General features: G+C 51.4%; 2 protein-coding genes and 1 pseudogene across 11 annotated transcripts; 2 read left to right on the forward strand and 1 right to left on the reverse strand.

The window, feature by feature from the left end:
- Nucleotides 1–161: 161 nt before the first annotated feature.
- On the reverse strand, nucleotides 162–7,765 carry ACP2 (acid phosphatase 2, lysosomal). 3 transcript variants are annotated; one of them, XM_042904139.1, is made up of 11 exons: nucleotides 7,554–7,765; nucleotides 6,871–6,966; nucleotides 6,480–6,566; nucleotides 5,253–5,405; nucleotides 5,046–5,144; nucleotides 4,878–4,967; nucleotides 4,296–4,428; nucleotides 3,426–3,508; nucleotides 3,188–3,294; nucleotides 2,898–3,073; nucleotides 162–921 (listed from the first exon to the last, which is right to left on the reverse strand). In XM_042904139.1, the coding sequence occupies exons 1-11, from the start codon at nucleotides 7,665–7,667 to the stop codon at nucleotides 788–790; spliced, it is 1,272 nt and encodes a 423-aa protein (XP_042760073.1). In that variant the 5' UTR covers nucleotides 7,668–7,765; the 3' UTR covers nucleotides 162–787. The 3 variants fall into 3 exon arrangements, with proteins under 3 accessions (XP_042760073.1, XP_042760075.1, XP_042760074.1); XM_042904141.1 differs by lacking the exon at nucleotides 7,554–7,765 and adding an exon at nucleotides 7,327–7,475; XM_042904140.1 differs by lacking the exon at nucleotides 7,554–7,765 and adding an exon at nucleotides 7,323–7,475.
- On the forward strand, nucleotides 7,699–21,839 carry NR1H3 (nuclear receptor subfamily 1 group H member 3). Of its 8 annotated transcripts, none has more exons than XM_042904122.1 (11): nucleotides 7,699–7,780; nucleotides 12,492–12,705; nucleotides 15,281–15,360; nucleotides 15,876–16,064; nucleotides 16,545–16,811; nucleotides 17,055–17,263; nucleotides 17,369–17,548; nucleotides 17,696–17,795; nucleotides 20,417–20,530; nucleotides 20,745–20,839; nucleotides 21,030–21,839. In XM_042904122.1, the coding sequence occupies exons 3-11, from the start codon at nucleotides 15,318–15,320 to the stop codon at nucleotides 21,174–21,176; spliced, it is 1,344 nt and encodes a 447-aa protein (XP_042760056.1). In that variant the 5' UTR covers nucleotides 7,699–7,780; nucleotides 12,492–12,705; nucleotides 15,281–15,317; the 3' UTR covers nucleotides 21,177–21,839. The 8 variants fall into 8 exon arrangements, with proteins under 8 accessions (XP_042760056.1, XP_042760058.1, XP_042760057.1 ...); XM_042904123.1 differs by lacking the exon at nucleotides 7,699–7,780 and adding an exon at nucleotides 7,805–7,906; XM_042904121.1 differs by lacking the exon at nucleotides 7,699–7,780 and adding an exon at nucleotides 11,383–11,661.
- On the forward strand, nucleotides 16,272–16,396 carry LOC122201572 (annotated as a pseudogene).
- Nucleotides 21,840–21,843: the final 4 nt, after the last annotated feature.

Consider the following 21,843-nt stretch of genomic DNA (forward strand, 5'->3'; position numbering starts at 1 on the left):
TGAGTCTAAAACTTTCATTCTCTGGACGCTGCCTTAGCCCTATTCTGGGCCACAGCCACAAGCTGTCCAGCTTACAACCTACATTTAACTCTGGTCCCTAGAGACCCCAGCCTATCCGACTGGGATAGTAGTGTCACAACTGTACAACTCACTCCCCCCCCCCCCCCCCCCCCCCCAGTACAAACACCCTTCTGACCTGCTCCAGCTGCAGGGTGACAAAGGTGCCTGAAGCATTATGTCTGACTCTAATGGTGGCTTCAGGGGGACAAAGGAAAACTTGGCTGGCTGGCCTTTGGGTGATCCAGCTCCTTAGTGGCCAATGGTTGTACGCCCAATGTTGTGCAGTTTTTCCCACTAAAATAAGCACTGAGAGGCAAGACTGTGTCCCCTGAACCATTTGCCAAAGACTCCAAGCTGGAAGAGAGAGCAAGGCTTGATTGGCGGGGGCAAGGCGATCAAGCACCAACTCCTTCAGTTTTTCAATCCCAGGTCCTGAGTGAAACTTGGATACTTGTCTACACTTCTAGTCCTTCGGAAGCATGGCGGAGGCAAGTCTTGTTCGGAGAAAGCCAAAGTCCAACATAGTACTTGGTAAAGAGGAGGCACATGAATGCTGAGCGACAGGTGCCATGGGCCAAGCCGAGCCCCACTTGTTCATCTAGGTTAGGATAATCAGAGGGAGGCCAACCCAGGGTCTCCTGTCCATGGGCTGGGGAGCAGCAATAGTCAGGAGCAAGGGCCCAGCCCACCTCCCCTAGGAGGCAGAGGGAAGGGGGCTGAGTGGTTGTCAGGCATGATCCTCCCCGTCTGCGACATGGCGGTAGCCCGGAGGCTGGGCCTGCATCCGGAAGAGGACAGTGAGGAGCAGCACTATGAGAAGGAAGAGGATGGAGCCGCATACAGCCAAGGCCACGATCACCTCTGAGCACAGGTTGGGGAGGGGGACAGAAAGGTCACGTCAGTGTTCCTCCAACAAATATTTGATTGTCTACCGTATACCACGTGCTCTTCTTACAACGGGGATATATCTAGGTCAGTGACAAATGGTAGAAAGAAAGACAAACCAAACTAAGGGGAAAAGGATGGAAAGGTAGGTCAGTCAGGGAACGGATCACTGAGGAAATGACAATCTGACCAGAGACCTGGAGTCCCTGAGATGCTCAGATATGAGAGAAGAGGGTCTGGGGGCAGGGGCAGAGGGGATGAGTCGACAAGAAGCAAATACAAAAGGCCCTGATGGGGAAATAAGTTTGGCAAATTCTAGGATCAGCTAGAAAGCCAATATCACTATAGCAGAGTGAGGGGCAAGTAGGAGATCAGCCCTGAGGATCAGACCAAGAAGGGCCTGGAAGGCCATGAGAAAGAACTTGGATTTTGTTCCAAATGTCATAGGAAGCCACCGGAAGATTCTGAGAAGGGTAGTGATGTCAACTGACTTATGTTTTAAAAAAATTAACTCGGGATGCCTTGGTGGCTCAGTCTGTTAAGAGTCTGACTCCTGGTTTTGGCTCATATCGTGATCTCACGGTGAGTGGGATTGAGCCCCGAGTCAGGCTCTGCACTGACGGCAAGGAGCCTGCTTGGGATTCTCTCTCTCTCTGCTCCTCCCCTGCTCTCTCTCTCTCTCTCTTGAAATAAATACATGAAACATCAAAAAAAAAAAAAAAAATTAACTCTGTGGTACTGTGAGACTGGTAGGTACAAGAAGAGAATCAGAAAGAACAGTGGGAAACTTTTCAGTAGTGTAGGCAAGAGATGAGCGCAGATCAGACCAGGGAGGCAAGAGGATGTATTTTAAAGGTTGAGCCGATGGGATCTGCTAGTGGACTGGATGTGGGGTGTGAGAAAGAGGGTATTCAAGATGACTCTTAGGGTTACGCTCCACAACTAGGTGACTAATGTGGCATTTGCTAAGATGGGCAAGACTGGAGGAAGAGTGGATTTAGGGGCAAGAGTGTCTGGTTTCAGACACAGCAGCTTTGAGATGTTCTAGCTGACCTCCATGGAGAGACCTCCAATCAGCAGTCAGATATGTGAGTCGGTAGCTCAGAGAAAAGGTCATGAATCTGAGTCATAAAAGGATGGAACTCTGCATGGAGGTGGTATGTAAAGCCATGAGGTTGGATGGGATTGTTTTGGGAGTGTGCACACATGGGGAAGGGCCAGGGTGAGCCCTGGGCCATCCGCTGTTTAGTCAGGAGAAAAAGCCAGTAAGGAAGCTACCTGTAAGTCAGAAGAAAAAGCAGAGAAGCCAAGAAAGTGTCTAAGGAAGGACTGACCGATTACGTCATGCCCCAGAGAGATGAGAGAAGCTAAGAATTGGTCACTGGCTTTGGTAAGAGGAGGTAATTGGTCCTTTACAAAAGTGGCTTCACTGGTGTGGAAGGTGACACAAGCCTCTCTATCAGGAGTCTGACAGAACAGGCACTGAAAAAGCAAACCAGGAAGGATTCCACTTTCATAGGGAACAGAGAAACAGTGGTGGCTGGAGGAAGATGGTGCCCTGAGAGGTCTTTGTAAGGCTCTCAAGGAGGGACTGACCCAGTAGAGAGAAAACACTAAGGCTCCAGAAGTCTCTGTGGAGGTGAGAAGAGATGGACCCGGAGCACAAGTGCAGAGATTGGCCTCAGGTAGCAGCTTACAGCAGCAAGTAAGCTGGAAGATCTGCTGGTTGCAGGATGAGCCCAGGCTCTCCTGGCTACCGTTATTTTCTCAGTGATCTGAGAAGTGAGGGCATCGCCTGAGAGTGAGGAATGGAGAGAAGGTGAGCAATGGTGTCAGGGTGGTCTAGGGAAATGCAGTGAGATGGCTAGAAGGGCAGCAGCTCTCGGGAGACCGGTGGGCAGGAAACGAAGGTTATTTTGGGACATTACTAGTGGAGGCAGGCAGCCACTCACCCGTGTCTGCAGGCCCGCTTGCCAGCTGGCATTCTTGCTGCCAATCCTTGGGCACGACGGGCTCTGTGAGGTGAAGGAAGTCCTGCAGGGGGCAGCGGTGAGGGCAGCCAGGCAGGATCAGCGGCCAGGGAGCCTTGTTACTCTCATTCCGAAAGTACATCTCCACTGAGAAATTCCTGAGGGTTGACAGGAGAGGCGATGGAAGCTGCTCAGCGGGCCTATAACTGGGTGCTTGGGCTGCCCACAGCCTCCACACAATTGCCCCTCCGGAGGGCAGACTGTCCACTCACCCATTATCTTCCTGGTACAGTTCAAATATGTGGCAGGAGGCGTAGGGGGCTTGTTCCCCATTGTAGACATCCAGTGCCATTTGCAGAGCCACCAGGGTGGTGTCGTGCTGTAACAGAGAGGAGCTCCCTGTCAGCCCTCCTCACCTAACCCCCGCCCCCCTCCCGCCCCAGGCACTGAACAGAGGAGACAACCAGCTCTCTGGCTGACATTCGCATGCTGGGGAGTATGGGAGCTTACCGCAGAGTAAACCAGCAGCTTAGGGAGTTGGGAAGAGGCTGCCATGAGGGTCAGGTTCTTCCGTATCTGAGCCAACAGGACTCCTAAGGAAGAAGAGATCCTGGTGTCAGTGGCTCCAGCTACCCCTGTCTTTTGATCAGACCTATCTGAGCCCCTTCACCCTCTGCTGGTCCTGGGTCTGATCACCTGCACAGGGAACTTTTAGGTGCATGGGAACCATGCAGGAAACTCTTCAGCACCCCTGTTCTCTAAGAACTTTGAAACTTACAGAGAGAAGCAAGATAAAACAAGATATGTACATTTCAACAGATATAGAGATCTGCCCCTTTATAAGTGAGCTACGAGGTCCTGCCCATGTCTGAAGAATTACTCCAGTTTGGAACAGATATAAACTTAAGACTGCTTCAAAACCCATAAGATGGTGGCAAATACAGGAGCTCTGCCACATGCAGGCTCTGAAAACTACAGAGATGTCAGGAAGGTTTGACAGCTGGCCCTCCCTTGGGTGCTCAGACCAGGAAACTGGCACATGTGTATTATTCTCAGCCTTCTTGCAAAGCGTTCCCTGGTGGGTTTCTGGAGGGAGGTATTCATTTAAGGGGACAGAGGGTCTCCTGACACGAGTGACTTAAGAAGATGAATGGCAGGAAAGAAGCACGCAAACTTGACTGTGGTCGATCATATGGTGACAGAAGAGCTATAAGCATTTGGAGGGCGGGGGAAGGCTTCGGTGACTAATGGGAGGTCTGGTTCTGAATGGGCAGAGAAGACTATGGGGGGAGAGGGAAGCGTGTGAGCAGCCTTCCAGAGCAGGTTGTTAATGCTGTAGGGTCCTGAGGAGGGAAGTGACATGCTGCTCTGGTCACTCACCCCCCTGAAGCCGGGCCTTCTCTGCCTGCTCGTAGATCCCGAAGAGGAAGCGGAAGCTGAAGTCCTTTAGCCGGCTCAGATGCTGCATGGTCTGGGGAGAGGCCCAGGGCGGCAGGACCAGCCCGTGTGTTTGCTGTGTATCGCAGCAGGCAGGTTAGCTCCCCAGGCCTAGGCCAGAGCCTCTCCGGGGACAGCTCTCTTCCCCAGCGGGAAGGTGCCTGTGTGTGTGTGAGGGAGGGAGAGGAGAGGAGAGGTGAGGCTGAGGGACTGGAACCAGGAGACATGGTGGACAGGACACAGGAAAGGAAGCTCAGGCACGAAAAGCGTGACTCAGCAGAATCTCGGATAGCACGAGAGTTCTGGGTGGAGAGGGGCAAGAACTGCTGACAGATAATAAACCATTTCCCACTCTGAGGTTCTTTTTCACCCTTGAGGAAAGTTCCCTTGTTTCGCAAGAAGCGGCTTGCCTGGACCTCCCCAGTGGGAATGGTATCCAGGCCTGCTGTCCCACTTGTCCTGGTCACCTGGGCCTGCCGAGGTGTGAGAGAAGAAAGGTCACACTGGGACCCTAAGTGGGCTCACCTCGCAGAAGAGTGTGTCATAGACATTCCAGACGGTCTCCAGCGTCAGGTCTGTAAGGCCTGTCTCGTTGGCCACCATATCCAGAAATTGCTATGAAAAAAGGATCAGGGGATGAGTCCTGCCCTGGGGAAAGGACAGCGTGATGACCTCCACCTCAGCCCCACTCACTGCATTCTGAATGATCTCATTCTGATACTCTGGCGTCTGTCGGGTCTCGTTCTGTAACTGCTCGTAACGGGGACACGGGCCCAACGGGAACTTCAGCAGCTGCAGAACAAAGTGGGGAAAACAGGCTGAGAAGGAGTCAGGGATCAGCCGGCCCATGGCCAGAGTTGTCCCTCTCACCGCCTCCAGGGAAGCGCTGGCCAGTCTTACCCTATCCTCAGTGATGGGCACAGTGTGAACGGGGATAGGTTGCCAAGAGATATTTGGGTTGAAGCGCTGTATCCCGTTGGGAGGGAAGAGTCCGGCCAGGTTGGCCTCAGCACTCATGAGCGTACGGTCAAAGTCTGTGCTTCGCACATAAACCTGCAGAGACAACAACACAAGTCTTACCTGTGGGGGTGGGGTGGGGCAGCTTTGGCCCCTCATTGGGGCCTCAGGGGGAGAACCTGAACCTGTTCTTGATGGTTACCCAGCAGATGGTGGCCCCTGCTCCCCATCTCTGACCTTCCTTGTCCCTCTTCCCAGCAAAGGGCCAAATGCTCAGGTAGTGGCTAGCTGTCACCACTCTGTGAAGAACTCCTGTTGTAATGGCTCTAGTTCAAATGCCTTCCCAGTCCAAAGTATAAGGCTGTCAGTCAGTGAGGCTGTCAGGTCTGTCTATCTGTCTGCTTGTATAACAATGCCTATCTCCCTATCTAGAGTTCTTGAAGGCAGAAACTGTCTCCTACCACATACATATACCCCTTAATAAAGTAGCTTAGAGATCAGGGAGAGGAAATAGAGAACAGTTAATTGCTTGTGCAAAGGGAGGAGGAAGCAGTGGGGAGGGGCAAGACCAGGACAGAGCTGGCCCTCAAGGGAACAATAACATTGAGGACCCCACAGCCTGTGGTTGATAATGGTAACCAGAGGAACATTCATCGCCATCCCCGGGCTCTAGGAAGAGGGCTTCAAGAATCAGGAACGCTTGCCAATCTTTCCTGACATGCCTTCTCTACATGTGTTCCCTCCTACCTTTACGTCTTGGCCCTGTGTGGTTTATCGTCTGTCACCCCCACTTCATTCTAAGCTCCATGAAAACAGAGATCATATCTGTGTGGTGCACCATTACATGCACAGTGCTGGCACAGCACTTTGCCTTTAGTAGGTACTCAGTAAGTGTTTTGGATGGAAAGTCTATGCTATTCCACAGAATCAGAAAAGACTTTGCCAGGCCCTAAAGTCTGAGATTGGATGCTTGATCAGTTTTGCCCCTTCCAAGTCAAGGAGGGGCAACTCGGCCTCTAGGACTCTGTTCTACACAGCTCTTGGATGTCGTGTCCTGTAGTTGTTACCAAAAACTCATGGCAGGAGGCCAGAGTGCCCCAGGCTTCCCGAGGGCAGGGGGTGAGGATAGTAGATTCCACTCCCCTTGCCTCTTGGAGCTCCCAGCCTTACCTCTTGCCGGTGGTAAGAGGTGTTGAGAAAGCCATGGTAGCGTTGCCGCAGAGCCTGGCCCAGCTCCCAATGCTGTAGCATCCCCTCCTGTGGGCAAACTCAAGAGTTAAGAGGGAAGGGACAGCTTGCAAGCCCACAGGGCTTAGGCACTATTGCTTTCCAAATTTACCCTGTCTGGCAGTAGGAGTGGGTTAATCTGATCACAGAAGTCATTTACTAAGTGGCTGACTGTATATGGCATCTGTCCTGGACACAGAGGAAAGTAAGTTTAAGGTCAAAGTCAGCACCCACATGGCAAATGAGAGTTTGGTGGAGCCCCAAGTTCTGTAGCCTGCTCTCGAGGTCACTCATTCTACAGCACGCCCTGAATGGAGGCTGGCTTCTGACCCACCTTAGTTAGCTGACCAAACCCCTGGGGCCACTCCTCTTCCTGATAGGGATCCTTGGGATATGTCTTCACTGGCGAACGGTCTCCATGTCGGTACAGCTGAGGAAAGAAAATGGTTTGCCTACAGGTCAGAGAGTTCCTCGACAGGGACAAAGAGCCCATCTCTGCCCCTTGTTGGGGAGAGATGCCTTACTCCTTCTAGGAAGCCTTAACTCTACCCCCTGCAAAAGACCCCAACTCAGAAGTCAGTAACTTTGAACAGGTTCCAGAGATTCTAATTTGGCCAACCAACGCCACTGGAGACCATAAGAGAAGCCAAAGATACAGATGGGAAAGGAAAGGAGAAATGAAAGCAATGCCGGGGATGGGGGAAGGGATGGGGGGAAAAATCACCAAAGGCTTAAGGGTGAGTCCCTTTACCGTTCTACAACATCCCTGTCCCAAGACAGACTCACCGACCTATGCCCTGATATGTAATTAATTACACCCTGCCTGTCCCCGAAAATAACTCGGGCTCCACATCAATTCCGAACTGGGCCCCCGACCCTCCAGGCCAGTCGTCTCGTCCTAAACCGGCTCCCGCTCCTCCAGATCCCGACCCCAGCACAAGCCCCGCCCCTCCCTCGAACAACCGGCCGTGCCCTTCCAGCTCTGGCAAGCCCTTTGGCCACCCCGTCTCTCATTACCAAGGTGACGAAGCGCAGACTCCGGGCCTGGGTGGGTGGCATCACTATCAGGTTCACGCCAAGAAGGAGCTGGAGAAGAGCTGCCCCGCTCCATGCAAACGGCCTGCCCGCCATCACCGCTGTAGACTATGCAGCAAATCGGCTGGAACCCGCTGCGTGGCACCTACAGCAGCCACCCGGACGCACCCGTAAGGACACACGCCGGAAGTGCCTTCGCCGCCATCTTGGTAAAGGAGGGGCAGAGATGGTGGGAGAAGGAGGAATCTGGGAGGGAATGCGATGCGGCCGCGGCGGAGGAGCGTGGGAATGTAGCGCGACCTCGCGTGGCAGAAGGAGCTGAAGATCTCGTCTTGGTAAAGAGAGTCCTGAGCTCGGGTTGGCCTCTGCCACGGAGACCCTGTAACAAGGTGGCGCCTACTGTGTGCCAGTGTATGGGAGAGCGAGCGCCCCCTCGGGCCGGGGTGCCGCCGGTCCTGAGCTCAGAGCCACAGCCGCTGCAGAATTGGGGCGAGAGCTGGGAAGTGTAGGGCGCCCTTCTCCACGCCCCTGCCTTCTGGTGGAATTTGAGCCTTGGCCCTGTTCCCGGGAGAGGCCCTGTTTGGTGCAGGGCACAGAGTGTCAACAGTTCTTTGGACTCTCTGTGTCCTTGAGGTTGGTCCCAGTGTAGCCTACTTGCTCCTGCCTTTGAGCAAAGCTCCAAAAGACCTCTCACTTTCCCTTCCAGTCCTTTCCCTGCGCTCCCACCCGTCCACTTCCGAATTTTAGAGGTCTTCTAAGATGTCATGCCTCCTCCGAAAGGAATGTTGGACAGTGTGTTCAGACTTTGCAGAATCAAAGCAGCGAGTCCACAGGCGAGGAATTTCAGACCAATGGGGAGATACATAAGGATAAGGGGAAGGAGTGTATCATAAAGTGGAGTAGGTGTAGTTTCCACAGAATCGGAGACCCTCTTGGCATTGGCCATTGGGATCCAGGTGCAGCCAATTTGGCCTTAGTGCTTTGTGACTGAGCTTGGAATGACTCCAGGATCACAGGTCCTTGGGATGCTTTGATTCAGGTCTGCCCACTGGAAGCAAATCACCTCAAATGGTTGGAGAAATAAAACCTGATCACAACTGTATGGGAGAATAGGGTGCCTGGGCGGCTCAGTTGGTTAAGGGTCTCACTCTGATTTCCACTCAGGCTGTGATGTCATGCTTGGTGAGCTTGAGCCCCATGTCTGGCTCTGTGCTGACAGTGCAGAGCCTGCTTGGGATTCTCTGCCTTCCTCTCTCTCTGTCCTTCCCCTGCTCACAGGCTTTCTCCCTCTCTCAAAAGTAAAGAAACATTAAAACAAAACAAAACTTAAGAGTGCCTGCGTGGCTCAGTGGGTTAAACGTCCAACTTCGGCTCAGGTCATGATCTCACAGTTTATGGATTTGAGCCTGGAGCCTGCTTCAGATTCTGTGCCTCTCTTTCTCTCTTGCCCCTCCCCTACTCTTTCTCTCTCTGTCTTTCATAAATAAATAAACGTTAAAAAAAACTATGGGAGAAAGCAGGATCATTTTACCCTATGACTCCAGATCCAGTTATTTTTAATATACCTTTCAAAATTGTTATGGAGGAGTGAATAGAAATTGAGAGCTGAAAGATGGGTAGTCAAATGGTTTTTAACCTACTTATTTAGTCATAAGCACCTTTACGAATCAGATGAAAATTTAGTGCCCTGTTTTCCAGAAAAAATGTCCACACACACAAATGGAATTTTGTATATAATCTTAAGAGGTTCATGAAGACCATCAATAGTTTTCTTGATTCAGCATCTCTGAATCCCTGATCCAACCTAGTCCCCTTACTTTAGAAGGATAAGAAAACAGGGGCAACTGGGTGGCTCAGTCAGTTAAGCGTCTGACTTCAGCTCAGGTCATGATCTCCCGGTTCATGGGTTCAAGCCCTGCATCGGGGTCTGTGCTGACAACTAGGAACCTGCTTTGGATTCTTTGTCTCCCCCTCCCTCTGCCCCTCTCCCACTCACACTCTGTCTCTCTCTCTCTCTCAAAAATAAATAAACATTAAAAAAGTTCTTAAAAAAAAAAAAAAGGAGAAGAAAACAGAGAGGAAGTGATTTGTCCAAGGTCACAGAGTTTAGGAGAAGGGATTAAAACTCAAGTTTTCTGATTCCCAGATAGTCTTTATAATGGGCTATTTCTCACAGGCTACTCAAACTGCATTGCTAAGCCATATTTGGTGGCCCCCAAATGCCTTCAATAAAGAGATTTCTAATGAAACTTTCTCACATTGGTTGGGTTGAATGGGGCATGGCTAAATGCCCCTTACTCTTGCAAGGACATAGCCTTGCCTTGTACCCAAGGCCTTTTTGCCTTTCTTCCCACTTGCTCAAGTATGCCTGTATCCTTTGTGCCTGCAAGTATCCTATGTAGGAGGGATTGATGGAGCAGATATTATTTCCATTTCTGTAGTAAAAAACAAATCCAGGAAGGGTGAAGATTATAGCACAAGTACATGGTAGAAGCAAGAGCTGAGCCTTGTTTTGTTTTCTGTTTTTTTGTTTTTATTTATTTATTTTTTTTGTTTTGAGAGAGAGTGAGAGCCTAAGTGGGGCAGAAGGAGAGAGAGGAAGAGAATTTCAGGCAGGGTGCAGAATTTCTGCACCATCAGCCCAGAGCCCGATGCAGAGCTTGAACTCCCAAACTGCAAGATCATGACCTGAGCCGAAATCAGAGACGCTTAACCGATTGAGCCACCCAGGCACCCTGTGAGCCCTGGTTTCTTGACCCCTAGCTCCTGCATATTTTCTACCAGATGATTCTGTAGTCTCCATGCCTTTGTTCCTAAATACAGATGCAAAAAATGAGGTGTGTAGATAGATTTATAGATAGGTGGATACACGGGCCTATCTCTGATCAAATAAATCAGAATCCATGAAAATGAGACCAGGTTTGGAAACCACTGTTCCACTGTGTTGTCAGAAGTAAACCTAAATCCAGGTGAGTTAATCATTTTATTGATCTGGAGAGGTGGTTTTGTGTAATGGAGTGAGGTGTTTCTTTGTTTGATTCTGAGTCAGCTAAGCCTGTATTCAAATTTGATATTTACCCACTTGCTAGTAACTATCTCTTAGGGTTATATATGTTGCTAAATAAAATAATACATGTAAAGATAAATAGTAAACACATAGTAGTAAATGTTACTTTTCTCCTTTCTGCCTTCTGTATTATCTCTGAACTCATAAGCCTGAGAAGCAGAAATTCCTGGGTTCTTCTCTATCTTGTGATTGGGAGGTTGGGCAGAAGTTGTTTGAGTGCCCTGCAAGATGACCCCCCACACTCTGCAGAATGGTGAAGGAGAGAGCAAGACTCTGTTTCCTTAGTCTGTCTCTCCAAACTGTACCTTGTGGCCTGCTTCATGGGAATTTGAGTACTTTCAAGGGAATTATCAAATAGTACATATGACTGTAGACTGGGGAATGCTCCTCTGTTTTTGCTTCAAGTTTCCCATTGCTGCAAGGAAAAATCCTCTGGAGGTTCTAGGGTCACAAATGTGACCTGGAAGATCCCCAAAGGTTCTAGGATCCTCTAGGAGCCAAAGAAACATAGGAGACTGGGAAAGAAACAACACTGGGAGGCTTTGCACCTAATACCTGTGGACTAGTGGGACTCTACTGTGGGGGTGGGTCTGGTAAAGTGAGACATGTAACCCCAGCTGCTGATCACCTGACTATTTGCTCTGGTTTGGGGGAGATGTCCCAGTGGTGGGACTGCAGAAACTCTGGCGATGGTGCCAACAGGTTTTCGTTTTCCCATTTTCCTCTCCCTTTCTTTCTTCACAGGGGGGAGGCTCCTGAAGCCCTGTAACCTGAAGGGGTAGCTCTGGCAGTAAAGCACTGGTAATGCTTCCTTCTACTTGAGATAAAGGAGCAGACTCCCTGACTTGGAGGAGATGGTGCCCTGATCTGCTTGTTCAGCAGCTGGCACTAGCCTGGGTCAAGAGGGCTCCAGATGGGGCTTGTGTGTGGTCTCAGGTCCTGGACTGCAGAGAGATGGGGGTGTCAGGAGAGGGAGCTGAGGATCAGGAGTAGATGAGGGAGGCCTTTCCCACCTCCCAGAAGGTAGGTCATCAAGCCCCAGATCAATGTTACATCCCAAGTTCCTTGTATCCAGGTGTTTCAGTGACATCTCTGACTGTCCTTCTACGCTGAAGCTTCTGGGGGTGGGGAAAGGTGGAGGAGGGCACTGGGTGGATGATGTGGGTGCTGAGACAGAATGGTTCCAGTTTCCCAGGGGTTGGAGTCCCTGGTGTCTGCTTTTCCAGGACAGCTGGGGCCTTGTGAAAATCTGGAAAGGAAGACATGCAAGAGGAATGGAGAGCCTTGTGCTCATGACTCAGAGATGTTCGGACAAGGGTGGTGGCCTCGTGAAGGGATGACCTTGTGATAAGAGGGAACAAGAGCTAAAGCTGGAGGCAGAACTTTGAGATGGGGGGTGTCAGAGGGGCTTTTCTGAAATGTGAAAGTGAATACGGGGGCAGATTTTGCAACACCACCCAGCCTGCTGTCTTCTCAAGCCTCTGCTCTCCAACCCCCGCCTGTTCCCCCCACCCCACCCTGTGCTTCCTCCCATCTTTCACCAAGCTCTCTTTCTGTTTCTGCTTTCTCCGGCCTTCTCCCATCCTGTTCTGCCACGCCCTCTGCCCGCTCTGTCCCCGTTCCTCTCTTCCCTGGTGTCCTGTTCATCTGTTTCCATCCCCCTGGCTGCCTGCCCTGGCCCTCTGTCCTTCTATCCTTTAATGTGGGGCCCGTGGGAACTGGAGTTCACAGCAAAACAGGAAGAGCCTGTGAGCAGGAAACTGGGAGTGGGGCAGGGGGTGAACAACCAGCAGTAACCTCAGCCTCCCACATCTGGACTGAAGCATCGCCGGGGCTCTCTGTCTCTCCCACAGCAACCCACCAGCCCCAGCTTCTTCCATCCATCTTAGTGCTTCACTGGTCCAGCTGACCTGAGAGAGAACCAGACAGGAGCATCCTGGACTCCAATTCAAGAGAAAGAGCACAGGAGTGCTCACTGGAGTGAGGACATCTGGATTCTGATCCCAGCTTGGCCACTAACTGTGTGTGGTCTTGGAAAAGGCTCTCCCATGAGCTCAGTGTTCTGAGGCTAGTTCTTCTGAATGTTCTCTGTAAAATGGTGCTCCTGTTATTTACCCTCCCTCCCTCCCTCCCTCCCTCCCTCTTGAGGTTGCTCTAAGGCCCAAAAGATATAGTGAAACAAGCACTGGAAGGTTAACAGTGTGAGATTCCAGGTGATGGGAAGACCTATAGATGAAAGGATTGGAAGTTAATGATCGCTGCTACCATTTCTTGAACACTTACTATGTGCCACACATTGTGCTGTGATACGTTGTTTATGTCTCATGACAACCTTATGTAGCTAAAACCATTATTATTATCATCCCTATTTTAAAGGTAGGGAAATTGGTTCAGAAACATTATGTAACTTATTTAATCGCAATCAGACAGCTAATAAGAGGCAGAGGCAAAGCCAGATTTGAACCCAAAACCTGAGCCCAGAGCTCAGGTGCCAAACAACACGTTGAGATGAAATTGACAAGAGTTAACAAGTACAGAAGAGGATCATATTATTTCTCTTATTTAAGAAACAGGAACATAGTACCTCCTCTGTTGCCGACTCTATGCTAGGCCCTGTTCCATGGGCCACAGGGGAGATAAAATCAATTAAACATGGTATCTACCTTCAGGGGTGTATCTCATTTTCCAGGCAACAGGGCAGGACAACTACAGCTATAGTCTCAGTACATCCTGGTTAGAACCTACCATCACTTCAGATGGAACGGTTCCCAGATACGAGAACCTGTGTATCTTCCCAGGTCCATCCTGGGCTGGCGCCTGAGTCACCTGCCATCTCCACCCCTACCTCCTTGCCAGGCCTGCCATTGCTCCTCCTCTCTCTCCTGGCCTCTTCACATTTCGGTGGCCCCCTGCAGGGCACCCACGTTCAGAAAGCCTCCCTGGAAGGAAAAGCACCTGCCTTTCCACCTCTGGAGTGATACCAGCTTGGCTGAGGCCCGGGGCTTGTGGGGAGAGCTTTTTGGCCTTTTCCCAGAGGCAGGAGAGGAGGAGGGAGGCTGGGAAAGCAGGCTGGGGCTCGGTGTTGCAATTCCGGGCAGTGCAGGGACCTTTGCTCTACGAGGTGTCTATGGAGGGGAGGGAACACTGACTCTGGAGGCTGCCGGGATTGGGATAGGGGTGCCTGGGAGGCCGTCTTTCTGTAAGAGCAGCTAAGAGGCACCGGGGTGAGGAGAGGAAGGGGAGAGACGTGGAACTGGGCTGGTCTACAGGGAAATGCGACTGTCATGGTTGGGGGAAGGGAAGCAGGGGTGAGGCTGGGCTGAGGGGCGGCGGGCTGGGGAGGAGTCAGCATGGTAGGGAAGCTGCTCCGTGGGCGTGGGGGACGGCGGCCAGGGTTCTGGTCAGTCGTCTCCAGTCTGCCTAGCAGGAAGGAGAAGTGGCCCGACCCCTCACCAGTCCCTCCCCTCAGCCTCTCCCCACATTACTTTTCTGGGGCTCCGGTCCTTCACTTGCTCAGCTCCGGCTCCTCTGCCAGCCAGCGAGGCCTCTGGACAGGGGATTGCACCATCCTCCTCTCCCAGCAAGGGGGCTCCAGAGACTGTCCCAGCCTGGAAGTCCGGTGGCCTGGGGATTCGGTGGGTCTGTTCCTCAGCACTAGCCTGGGGCTCTGTGTGTGAGTCTGGGGTGGGAGGGAGGTTACCCTGTAGATCTTAGAAAGTGGTCTCTGGGGAGAACTGAAGGATGATAATGGTGATGGCAGCCCAGGCAGCACCAGGATTCTATTTAGGTCCCAGAATAACTTCTGAAGGGTTCTGGGGGAGGGGGGTCCTGGCTGTGAACTGGAGTGACTCCCACAGGCAGGAGGTTTGTGCCGGGACCCTGGAAAGTGACAGTAGTGAGGGTGTCTAAAAAGCAGTGAGTTTTACTGTGTGAGTGAGCAGTGAGTGAGCTGGTCCTGGCCAACTTTGTTCCCAGTGCTGTCCTTACTTTGGAGTAAGAGGAAGGGGCTCTGGCAGAAGCTGGGCAGATGTGCCCAAACACTCTGTGATGGCCTGGAGGGGTCCTTGGGGAGAAGAGGTGGCATGGTGGTCAACAGCTAAGACTTTGGAGTCAGACCAGAATTGGAATCTTGGCTCTACCATTGCCTAACTGTGTAGCCATAGGCAATTTACTTAATCTCTTTGAACCTCAGTTTCCTGATCTGTAAAATGAGCTTAAGAATAGTCATGATATTGGGGTGCCTGGGTGGCTCAGTCGGTTAAACGTCCTACTCTTGATTTCGGCTCAGGTCATGATCTCACGGTTCGTGAGTTCAAGCCTCTCAAGGAGCTCTGTGCTGATGACGCGAAGCCTGCTTGGGATACTGTTTCTCCTTCTCTCTGCCCCTCACCCGCTTGTGCTGTCTGTTTGTCTCTCTCTCTCTCTCAAAATAAATAAATAAACTTAAAAAAGAAAGAATAGTAACGACATCCATAGGAATATTGAGAGAAAGGCATATAAAGCCTTAGAACAGGCTGATATGTACGTATACAGCAAGTGAACGTTAGCGGATATATCAGTACTGATAAGATCAGGAGGAGAAAGTTGCTGAGGCCAGAAAGGAGCCCGGTTCTGAAGACTGTAACATGGATCATTCCTGCAGGAGAGTCCCTTGGTAATGTCCAGGGCTCCAGGAAGAGATGTCCTTGTGGCTGGAGGCCCCTGTGCCTGATGCTTCTCCTGGTAAGCTTCTTCATCCCAGCCCTCTCCCCTGAGCCCACATCTCAGCCCTTCTCCTCCCTCAGGAATCAGCCTCCTTCGTTACTTGCCTTCTGCCATACCCCAGAGAGCAGTCTAGAGTCGTTCTTGGTATCGCTTGCCTCCTTCTGCCCAGACTACCTCTATCTACACTGGTTCTGGTGCTGTTCCCTCCCAATCTGGGCTTGCTGCTGGGGACAGCTGGCGTGTCCAGGGCTTAGCAGCACTGGCTTTGAAGAGTTCTGTCTGATCTCTGAAATTGATACACATCAGCCCCTCAAGGGGACAGAGGTTAACATCCTCATTTAAGGTATCGAGGTACAGGGGACTGTAAGTGACTAGCCCTAGAGCCCACATGAACCCCAGGGGCCTGAAGCCTGAGCCAACATTTTGCTGCCCTCTAGGGGTAGAAACAAGTTTGCGGTTTCCCAGAAGGACACAGAGGAAGTGGATGGGAGGGACCTGAGAGACCCCCCCTTGTGCCTCTCTTTTGGGGCTAGACTCTGCAGTGGAGCTGTGGGAGCCAGATGCACAAGATGCAAGTGGCCAGGCGCTGGGAGTCAGCAACTGCGTCCTCAGGGAGGAAGCCAGCACGCCCCAGTCGGCTGGGGACTCCCTGGGGGCAGGGCTGGAGGCAGCAGAGCCCATAGTCCTGCTCCCTGGGATGGATACCCCTCCAGAGTCTACAGGTGAGGAGCTGTTGGATTTGGAGGAGGCAGGGGCTCCCTGGATCTGGGAGAGGTACCTTAGGGCTGTTTACCTCATAAGATCATGGTTAAGTCCAAAGGCTTTGGATTCAACTAGACTTGAGTGATCTAAGTGTGAATTTTGTCTCTACCTTAGGCCTGTCCGAGTCTCGGTTTCCTTATTTGTAAAATGGAAGTAATAATGGTATTATCGCTTCTTGGCCTTTTGGCTAAGAGCAAGTGTAACATCTGTTCTTACCAGTTTAATAATAGTATCTATCTGTTATGGCTGTTGTAAGGATGGATCAATGCATATAAAGGCTCAGACAATACCTAGGACATAATAGCACTTGGTATATGAGAGCTACTTTCTCATAACCGACTAGGAAGGGAATGAAGGTCACTGAGTGCTCAGGGCAGTGGCCAACTGGGCACCAAGCTTTTTTCTTGGAGAAGAACACTAAGGCTCTTCCCTGTACCCAGAGCTCCGTCCGCAAAAACGGAAAAAGGGGCCAGCCCCCAAAATGCTGGGGAATGAGCTGTGCAGTGTGTGTGGGGACAAGGCCTCTGGCTTCCACTACAACGTGCTGAGCTGTGAGGGCTGCAAGGGATTCTTCCGCCGCAGCGTCATCAAAGGAGCGCGCTATGTCTGCCACAGTGGGGGCCACTGCCCCATGGACACCTACATGCGTCGCAAGTGCCAGGAGTGTCGCCTTCGAAAATGCCGCCAGGCTGGCATGCGGGAAGAGTGTGAGTGTCTGGGGGCAGGAGTGGGGGAGGAGGCTTCTGGGAAAGGGGTGCCAGGGTGTGAGGGTAGACAGGCAGCTGAGCCTACAGGGCCTTCCTACATGGTCCCTACGTATAGATTAAAATCTCTTCCTTACGTTTACTCAATGCTCTCTGCTTTTCTGGAGCCTCAAACTACCCCTGTGCCCCATCCTTGCTTCCTGTCTCCCCCTTTTCCTCCCTCCTCACGTCCGGCCCCGTCCTTAGGTGTCTTGTCCGAAGAGCAGATCCGCCTAAAGAAACTGAAGCGGCAAGAGGAAGAACAGGCTCAGGCCACATCCATGCCCCCAAGGGTGTCCTCACCTCCCCAAGTCCTGCCCCAGCTCAGCCCAGAACAGCGGGGCATGATTGAGAAACTGGTGGCTGCCCAGCAACAGTGTAACAGACGCTCTTTTTCCGACCGGCTCCGAGTCACGGTAACTGAGGGAGCTGGGGACAGGTGGCTGTGCCCAGGGCATGGTTGGCTTCTTGATATCCGACTCAGTATAGTTTGTGTCTTCCGTCCTTGCCCTTCTGGATAGCCTTGGCCCATGGCACCAGATCCCCAGAGCCGGGAGGCCCGTCAGCAGCGCTTTGCCCACTTCACGGAGCTGGCCATCGTCTCTGTGCAGGAGATCGTTGATTTCGCCAAACAGCTGCCTGGCTTCCTGCAGCTCAGCCGGGAGGACCAGATCGCCCTACTGAAGACCTCTGCGATTGAGGTGGCTGGCAAGGCTGAGGGATGACGGGAGGACCGGGGCGGGATTGTCTCTGGCAGGGGCTTCACGACAGCCGCATGGGGAGTTGAAAGTGCCTCATGCCGAGACCAGCCTGCAGAGTCCCTGTTTGAGGTCTGCTGTTGTGTGCAGGTGATGCTCCTGGAGACGTCTCGGAGGTACAACCCTGGGAGTGAGAGTATCACCTTCCTCAAGGACTTCAGTTACAACCGGGAAGACTTTGCCAAGGCAGGTGAGAACTGAGATCAAGAAAAGATTGGGGTGGATGGAGAGACACTTTTGGTCGTTAGGCTCATAGTGACTACAGAGACACAGGCCCAGGCTTTGGGTGGCTGTTCAGGGAAGGCTTCTCTTGTTTTCCCAAGATAGAAAGTTGGAATGGTGATCGGCCTCTCTCAGCTGCTCCAAATAGACCCCTGTCCTCTGTTGCATTTGGCCAGTGGTTCTCAAACAGTGTTCTAAGGAATCTGAGGTGGGGTTCTGGGGAATTGTCACCCTGGAGGAAGGTCAGAGAGGCAGAGGAATGTCCTTCTTCCTTGAGCCAAACAAGAAACTCTGTGTAATATTGTGCTTCTGGATGATGTTTTGCCTAAAGAAAAGATTTTGCACCGAGTCTTTTAAGGAACTCAGTGGTGCCCTTTAAGGAACGTGTGGACTGACTTCACCCTATCTTTCAAATGCTTTTTTTGATGAGTTGTGGAACAGAAGCTGAAACGTGGCAACTTCAGGGCCATTTTAGGTTAAGAGTGAACACTCCCTTCCCCGTGCTGCATTACACCTGGAATGTTTTCTCCAAGAATTCGTTCACAGCGCTGCTCTTTGATCCTTACTTGTAGGCTAAGCAGTGTTGGCTTCCTCATATTCAGTTGCTGGTAATGTTTGTGTCATGGGAGTGGGGGTGGGCAAGAATGGACGGCTGAGGGTGTTTTGGAGGGACTGGAACTTCGGCTCAACGGGAGACCGAGTAGTTTAACACCTGAGTGAGTGGGTCTGTAAAATAGGGCCAATGCTATGACTCCATTCTTGGGGTTTGGTAGGTCCTGCTTTCCAGGACAGAGCTCATTGTCTGGTTTCTGGTGACTCAGACCAGCTCATATGCCTCTTGTCCAATACAGGCCACTCTGAGCTTTCTAGGAAGGCCTCCCTTAACTATAGAGCATGGCACATCTGTCACATCTCCTGGCTTCTCTAGTGCCCTGTGTGCTGCTGGAGTGTATAGGCGCCTAATGGGGGCAACTTGAGGACTTTTTTCCAGCTTTAAAAACCCAGCCCTGCTCCTTTTCTCTGCCTTTTTCCCTAAATGCTTATCATCCAGGTCGTTCCCAAGCGTGGCCTCCTCCTCCTTCCTAACCTCCTCCTTTCTGAACCCTTCGCCATTCTCATGTCCGGGTGTTCCTGCAGCACTCGCGGGCTTGTGCCATCTGAATCTGCACCTATTTATAGATTCATTTATATAAGCGGTTGTGATGCCATCACATTTGCCTTTCATTTCTTTTTGTCAGCGAGATCTTGGGAAGGAGGAGCAGGGGCCCTCTTTTGTCAGGTCTTCATCCCTCTCTACACCCACTACTATATGCTGCAGCCACTAATGATGTGGCCTGATAACATGAGCAGACCCTGCAAGGGTGCACAGACCATCTCCAGAACCTCCGCCTCCTCTCTGTACAAAGGGGCTGTTCAGCACAATTGGAGGCTCAACACCTCAACAAGAAAGGCTTTATAAAATGGGGCTTGTCCATTAAATGTCTTAGCACACACTTGATAAACATCAGGGTGAAAGTACAGGAAGTGACTAACCAAGAAGCCTTGAATGGAAAAGTTAGCAGATGGTTGCTAAAAGAAATCTGAGAGAGCTTAGGGGATAGGGTGGAGTGGGGGAGACTGTGTGATGGGAGAAGTGTTCTTTAGATGTCACGACTTTAGGTCATGGTTTGTTGAACTTCACTCTCCTCAGCAAGAAATCTGGCTCTGTTTTTTTAATCTATTACTTATTTAACAAGCACTTATATAGTATGTGCCACGTTATAATAAGGATCCATCATGAGATGAGTACTATTACTATCTCCATTCTGCAGATGGAAAAATCAAGGCCCAGAGAACTTAAATAACTTACCCAAGGTCACACAACCCAATAAATGGTAGAGCCAGGACTCCAACCCAGGCAGTCTGTTGTCATAGTCCATACCCTCAACCTTATTGCTGTGTTCTTGCTGGGATGTGAAACATGTTATCTCTGGTATTCAAACAAGTAAGGCCTATTGCCAGTGAAAAAGTTTTCTTTGTAAACAAAAATAAGAGTTGCCTCTATTTCTAGTAATGTGGGGTCCTCCAGAATGCCAATAATAGGGGCATCTGGGTGGCTTAATCGGTTAAGTGTCCAACTTCGGCTCAGTTCATGATCTTGCACTTTGTGGGTTCAAGCCCTGAGTTGGGCTCTGTGCTGACAGCTAGGAGCCTGGAGCCTGCTTTGGATTCTGTGTCTCCCTCTCTCTCTGCCCTTTCCCTGCTCACGTTCTGTCTTTCAAAAATAAATAAACATTTTTTTTTAAATGCCAATAATAGAAGAATTTATCCTTGTCATTCAATTCAGCACCTCCTATGTGCCAGGCACAGCACTGTGTGCTTTGCATGCTTTATCATTTAGCCGTCTCAACAGTCTTACAAGTTCAGATGAGCTTCCCATATCACAGATGAGGCTTAGAGAAGTTAAGAAACTTGCCTAACATTACACAGCAGAGCCCTGGAGACTTCTTCGTGCATTCCCAGTAGTTCCCCTAAGTTGAGGAGTTGGAGGAGAGAAGGAAGCTCCCACGGCTCGTGCTGCATGCCCCCGCCTCCCTTCTTCCTCCCCAGGGCTACAGGTGGAATTCATCAACCCCATCTTCGAGTTCTCCAGAGCCATGAATGAGCTGCAGCTCAATGATGCCGAGTTTGCTTTGCTAATCGCCATCAGCATCTTCTCTGCAGGTGTGAGGAGGGGCAGGAGGGAAAGGGAGCAAGAGACTTGCGCCAAGAGGGGGCTGCAGGCCCCATGGGGCAGGAATTATGGGGGTGGAAGCCCATGTCGTGCTACTTTGGGAGATGTTGGGTGTGGCATGTCCCTATTTTGGGGGTTGTGATTTGGGATATGGAACTAAGACCGTGGCCAGACTTGCTCCCCGACTCTCTTGGTGACCTGTAGACCGGCCCAACGTGCAGGACCAGCTCCAGGTAGAGAGGCTACAACACACATACGTGGAGGCTCTGCATGCCTACGTCTCCATCCACCACCCCCATGTGAGTCTCCCGATGGTGCCCTTTTTCCTCCTCCCCACAGGCTTATCCCCTGACACACCTGTTTTCCCTTCAAGACTCCTTCCCTGACTACATCTTGCACAGACAATTTGGTACCTCTCTCACAACTCCCCTACCCTTGCCCCTTCCCTGGGGAGAGACAGAACCTGTATTTGTCCCTCTCTTCCCCTAGGACCGACTGATGTTCCCAAGGATGCTAATGAAATTGGTGAGCCTCCGGACCCTGAGCAGTGTTCATTCAGAGCAAGTGTTTGCACTGCGCCTGCAGGACAAAAAGCTTCCCCCGCTGCTCTCTGAGATCTGGGATGTGCACGAATGACTGTTCTTCCCCCATATCTTCTGTTTTCTGGGCTGGATGGCTGAGGCGCCTGGCTGCCTCCTACAGGTGGAGCTGTCTGAGAAGGGCAAACATTCCTGGGAGCTGGGCAAAGGAGATCCTCGTGTGGCATTAAAGGAGAGTCAAAGGGTTGGGAGTTTTGTGGCTGCTGGGCAGTGAGGGTCCTGCTAGAAGTGTGCTCCATTTGAAGATCGTACTGACCCAACCAAATGGATGAACCTGGGGGCCACTTTGCACAAGGTTCTCCAGGGCCCTGCCCCTCCTGCCTCCACCACTTCCTGTTTTCCCCACAGGGCCCCAAGAGAAATTCTCCACTGTCACTGCGGCTTGGCCATAAATGCCTGGGGGCTGCCTCACTGATAGGTCTGGCGCTGTCTGTACAGAAAGACCAAAAAGAAGATAGAACGAGAGAAAAAAAAAAATCTCTGGATTGGGGGTGGGGGCACGGCCACCATAGAGGAGGAAACCCTCCTTTAGGATCCGCCTCCAGATGCATAACAGAGACAAGTCACAAGTGACAGCCTGGGCAGTGAGAGGGGACTACCAACCCCATGAGGATAAATGAAATGCTGAGACTTAGATGCCCCCTTCCCTTTTAGTGACCCAGGTGGGATTGTGTTGTCTTTCTAAGGTGGGGGGGGGGGGGGGG

Source organism: Panthera leo, chromosome D1 (genome assembly GCF_018350215.1).
Source record: "Panthera leo isolate Ple1 chromosome D1, P.leo_Ple1_pat1.1, whole genome shotgun sequence".
NCBI lineage: Eukaryota > Metazoa > Chordata > Mammalia > Carnivora > Felidae > Panthera > Panthera leo.